Source organism: Procambarus clarkii, chromosome 11 (genome assembly GCF_040958095.1).
Source record: "Procambarus clarkii isolate CNS0578487 chromosome 11, FALCON_Pclarkii_2.0, whole genome shotgun sequence".
Classification (NCBI taxonomy): domain Eukaryota; kingdom Metazoa; phylum Arthropoda; class Malacostraca; order Decapoda; family Cambaridae; genus Procambarus; species Procambarus clarkii.
This window is the reverse complement of record NC_091160.1, coordinates 53,842,852-53,848,209: the sequence shown is the minus strand read 5'-3', so window position 1 is coordinate 53,848,209 and position 5,358 is coordinate 53,842,852. Positions and strand designations below refer to the sequence as shown.

General features: G+C 41.3%; 1 protein-coding gene across 1 annotated transcript; it reads right to left on the bottom strand.

Annotated features, from left to right (window-relative positions):
- Positions 1-1,144: 1,144 nt before the first annotated feature.
- LOC138363768 (putative ammonium transporter 1) lies at positions 1,145-4,514 on the bottom strand. The gene is made up of 9 exons (XM_069323160.1): positions 4,385-4,514; positions 4,089-4,178; positions 3,559-3,786; positions 2,975-3,174; positions 2,604-2,840; positions 2,287-2,398; positions 1,817-2,053; positions 1,581-1,685; positions 1,145-1,443 (listed from the first exon to the last, which is right to left on the bottom strand). The coding sequence occupies exons 1-9, from the start codon at positions 4,512-4,514 to the stop codon at positions 1,145-1,147; spliced, it is 1,638 nt and encodes a 545-aa protein (XP_069179261.1).
- Positions 4,515-5,358: the final 844 nt, after the last annotated feature.

Sequence of the window (5,358 nt, the reverse complement as noted above, 5' to 3'; positions counted from 1 at the left end):
GGATTATTGATACAAATACATTTACTATTGTTTACAATTTAAATTAACAGCATTACAAAAATAGATTAATTAATTGTATACACGCACATACTTTCACAACTAATGACAAACACACATAATGTCATAAGTGATGACAACTACACACACACACACTTTCATAAGTAATGAAAACACACATACAGTACTGTCATAAGTGTTATGTATCAATAATACTTGATTCTGACATTTTTCATGATAAAGCATTAATGTTCCTAAATTCCTTCCTCAGTTATTGTGAGATTAACATTACGTCCTTTTTGTTTTCGTTGAGTATTGTTTGCGTTAACTGTAGCGTGCTTGTATGTTGTATTTTTTGACGCTATTTCATGTTTATTCATGTGGGGAGAGACAGTGGCGTCTCGTGGGAGGGGAATGTACAGGGGAATCTACTCTGTACATATACAGAGTAGTCATTGATGCACGCATTGTATCCAGCATAGCATCACTGATTCACCCCTGTAATTATTCAGTGTTCTTGTGTGTACATGTATTTTAATTACACCTTAGTTATGTTTAATGTATATTACGGTATTTATAAATATGTTCATAAGTATTACTCGCTGCAGATAGCAATGTATCTAAAAATATTCATTTGGGCCTTAATTGGTAATATGTTGACCCCACGCCCCATGCTACTGGACACTTGGCAGCCAGTAGCATAGGTGGAGTTATCCGAGGGGGACCTGAATTATAAGATAAGTCAAAGGTCCCTGTTTAGTTCAGTTAACATAGTTACTTGCCTGGTTAGACCATTATTTGCTTACCCATATATTCTTATATCGGGTAAGTTAGTGATCAGTGCCTATAAATATTATCTAAACTTATTAAATGAGAATATATCTGGTGATTCTTGGCTACCTGTGTGTATTTATTTGATATGTCTGATTGTTTCTTTGTTATCCCTTCATGAAGTATATTGATGTGTTTGTGAAGCAGTCGTTTCTTTAATCCCTAGACAAGGCCACATTTATTATTTAATTATTGCGAGACACATGAACCTTACCCATAACAATAAGTAATGACAAACACACACATACTTTCATAAGAAATGACAACATACACATACTTCCATAAGTAATAACACAGAAAAGAGAATCTTAAAGCTTTAGGTTTCGTCAAAAGCCTCATTCGGGTAACAATGAGGGTCTTGACCACGTTGATCTCTGGGTTCAACGAGGACTCGCAGATCATGGTCTCCCAGTCGGACTGTGAAGCCAGCTTCAGAGACACTATTGTTGGAGTTCAAGTGGTTAGCTTCGTGGTTGTTGAGGGACACGACGGGCGAGAGGTGGGATGGGACTGGTCCTGCACGACTCCAGTATACAAGGTGTCCAGGGACTGGAGCTGGGTCCTGGGAATTAGTCAAACCAAATTCTTCTGGGGCAGACATGTTGGGTGGAAGATCTGGAAAATAATGGATTAGATGAATAGTGGAAAATGTTGATAACAAAACTGTATGAATTTCTATGATGCATTTCATTAATATCAAATAAATAAACATCACACACAAAACTTTAAAAGCAACTTAGTTGACAACTTACTTGAATTCCTCTTGTTCTCCTGAGTGTTTACGGATCCATCGTACTGGCTCTCCAGCCAAGCGTCAGCTGGGTAGGCTGGCTCCCCGTGCTTCAAGATGTCCATTCCTGGCGTATAGATATTGTTAGAGATATAGAACATATACAATGTATAATGAATGCGTTCATAACACTAAAAATATAACAATTATCAATTATATAATACAAAAGTGAAAACTTTATGTATTATCTTCCCTTGCCTGCAATTTCCATTTCTGGAGGCACCCTCAAGAGGCCGAGCAGCCTGAGGGAACCAAACATAACTAAACAGAGACCACCAGACCAGGCCACTATGGCCAGCGCCCCCACTATGTTCCAGGCGAGGACCTCCGCGCTGCCCCCGTACACAATGCCACCATCCTGGAAGAGGGCCACAGCAACCAGCCCCCACAACCCACCTCCCATGTGTACAGCCACAGCATCAAGTGGGTCGTCAACTGTGGAAGAAATATTTATTAACTTTACATCCACAACCTCAACAGTCCCAATATGCACGTACGCTTCCCAATAATATAAAATTTTATAAATATTATTATTTAAGTATATGCCATCTACAGAACATAACGTTAAAGTTAAAATATTTCAAACTCAAGTTAGATAAAACTGGCTACTTGTTGCCTTCTTGAGACAAAGTTAAGAAAACTGAGCGGTGAGAGAAGCAGTGACGTACCCTTCATCTTAGGCAGAAGGGTGTGGATGGCGAGGAACACTGATCCACCCACTGTACCAATGACACTGGCACTCCACGGCCGCACAACGTTGCACCCGGCAATGATTGACACCTGTCATGGAAACATGTCCTTAAGCATTGGATAAACAAACTCAGACATATTGCAAGTAACACCATTTTGATAAGAAATTTGTTATGTTATCATAATACTAAGTTAAGTTTAAATCAAACGTCTGTCAATGAAAATTTACAGCGAGCAGAGTCCATCATACTAGCACTAATGGACTCCCGGCCACACAGCGCAGAGCGGTACTTACCATGCCAGCGACAGAACCATTAAGAGCCATTAGGAAGGACCAGGTGGACTCCCTCCCACACAGCACAGAACGGTACACCAGGAGCACAGCGATGCCTCCTGAAGACGCCGAGATCACAGTGTTAAAGACAGCCTTGGCAATGGCTACAGCATCACCCTCGTGGCTGATGGACGCTTGGGACCCTCCGTTGAAGGCCAGGAACCCGAAGAGCAGGATGAAGCCTCCCAAAGCTGCCAGCTGGAAGTTCAAACACAACTTTACACCTCCACCTTGACGTGTAATATTTGTATTAAACATGATAATCCACAAATATTTATATCTTGCTTCATGACTTCAGATAATAATATATTACCACTGTTCTATGAACATACCGGCACAGAGTGTCCACGTATCTCCTTGCCCTTGGGTCCGAAGCGACCAATTCTGGGCCCAAGAATTACAGCCCCAACAAGAGCTGCCACGCCCCCTGTGAGGTGGACGACGCCAGATCCACCGAAGTCCTGGTAGTGTTGAGTCTTGAGCCAGCCAACGTCTGACCAGGTCCAGTGTGACACCACCAGGTACACCACAGCTGTACAAACACAAATATTATCATAACTGAGCTGTTACAACACACAAACATGATTAAAACACGGCACACTACAGCTGTACCAACACTGCTGTATTTTATAATGTATCTATTAATTCCGTGGGAAATGTATTATTGTTTGCATTGCCTTTTAAATTTATTGAGAAACACATAAAGTTTAATTATAATGATCAGTGTTAGGCTATTATTGTCTAACAAATTGTCTTTCTCTCAAGATTGCCCTGTTAAGGTTCCTCTCAAATATTATCTAAATTATATAAATAAAGCCAGTGAGTAAAGTTATTTATTCATTGACCACAAAATAGTGTAAAGTATCCTGCTAAATTTGAAACATACTTTACAGAGAGAAAGAGGCTTCACACCCACCTGACAGCACGGTCGTGTAGATGAGATAAGCATTGAAGGCACACCGCTCAGCCATCGACCCCGAGATGATGGTGGAGGCTGTGGTGGCGATGACGAATTGGAAGAACCAGAAGGCCAGGTGCTCGTCCGACAGCCCGTACGACGCCCAGTACTCTGTACCAGAGAAGCTGTTCCCGCCTCCAAACGCCAGCGGGAACCCCACCAGCCAGTACGCTATGCCACCAATGACTGGGGAGAGTAACAGGGCAGATGGTTAGTACAGGGTGGGGACGATTGTGGAATTCATATCATTATTACTACGTGAGGCTTGGTGGGAGGAAGTCGGTTAATTGAATACAGAGAACAATTTAGTATATAACACCAGCAGATGGAAAAGCAAAAGCAGGAAATTACAGGAATACAAGAGTCGGCAAAGTTATATACATTGAGAGCTTACTTTAGCTATGAGATAGGAATAAAAAAATCATGTGCTGGTTCACCAGACATAAGCCAGATACGATAACAAATAACGAAGGTGTTTGATAACTTACAGACATCGAGCATGTTCTTGAGAAGGATGTTGGTGGTGTTCTTGGACCTTACGGAGCCTGCCTCAAGGAATGCGAACCCGGTCTGCAAGACTGAAATATAAACAAATGTTAGTCAAAAGTACAAATTGCATTCCAAATACATTATTCTAAGCATAATAAAACAAAATCTAACACACAGATTATTGTACGTCTATATAAAATACAACTATTTTATTAATATACAAAATGTGAAATAGGTGCTATATATATGTTTAAATACTTGAAAAAAGAGAGAAAACACAGATTTTGGTACTTACTGAATATGAGGATGCCGAACACAATGAGGAAGAGGGTGTCCAGGTCCTTCTGCAGAATGTCCAGTTCCCGGGACATTGGCGTCGGGTTCTCGCCAGACATTAGTAAACTTACATTGTGTCCGGCATCCATATTTGTTGCTGCCAGCGAGACTTCCAGATCTCTCAAATTGTAGCTTAAAAATTATTAGCAAAATAAATTTCCAGACAAAATTAACACGTCGTAAATTCCTGTGGATGTAATGTGGAGCAAGCCAAGCAGCTCCGAGGGTCTCGCCCTCCTGCTGCCAGGGCCTGCAACCTAATATCTAATTTCAGCGATTGATTGATTGATAAAGACTAAGCCACCCAAGAGGTGGCACGGGCATGAATAGCCCGTAAGTGGTAAATTTTTTTTCTCAGTATTCTGAGGTTGCTTTTAACCATCAAGCTGTTATCGCGGGGGAGGATACTGCTTCACAGTCTTTATGAGGGTGTCCAGCTGCTGGACACCTTTGTTGACCAGGAGAGTGGCTGTGTTGATGGCTTCAGGGTGGCCACTGCATGATTCAGGAACTCTTAAAGCTCTTCTAAGGTCATTGGTTGCTTCACATTCCAGTAGATAGTGAAGTAATGGCTTTTCTGTGACAGTTTGGCAGAGGATGCACTCTCTCTGTCGGGGTTCACCAATCTCCCAGTTGCATCTGTAACCTAGACGTAGTCTATATAACCTAACTGCTATTTCCCTGTGGATTCCTTTTGGGATATTTAACCTTTCTAATTTGGTAGCCTGAAGATACCATGTTGCAGATGGCGAACCTTCAGCTATTCTCTGGTGTAGGTAGGCTTTGTTGAGATGTGAGAGTTTTTTGGTGATGATGTTTTTTATGTTCTCTAGGCTGGGTTGAATTGTTTTATGTATCACTGGATGACGAGTTGCCAATTTAGCAATTTCATCAGCTTTTTCATTTAATGGGATTCCAATATGGGATGGGATC

Bases quoted from the DNA above. Each gene is read 5' to 3' on its own strand.
- LOC138363768 (XM_069323160.1), bottom strand. From the start codon at position 4,514: ATGGATGCCGGACACAATGTAAGTTTACTAATGTCTGGCGAGAACCCG. The intron at 2,399-2,603 runs GTAAGTACCGCT...TTTCCATGACAG, and splicing joins ATGGTTCTGTCGCTGGCATG to GTGTCAATCATTGCCGGGTG. The intron at 2,054-2,286 runs GTACGTCACTGC...TTTCTTCCACAG, and splicing joins CCTTCTGCCTAAGATGAAGG to TTGACGACCCACTTGATGCT.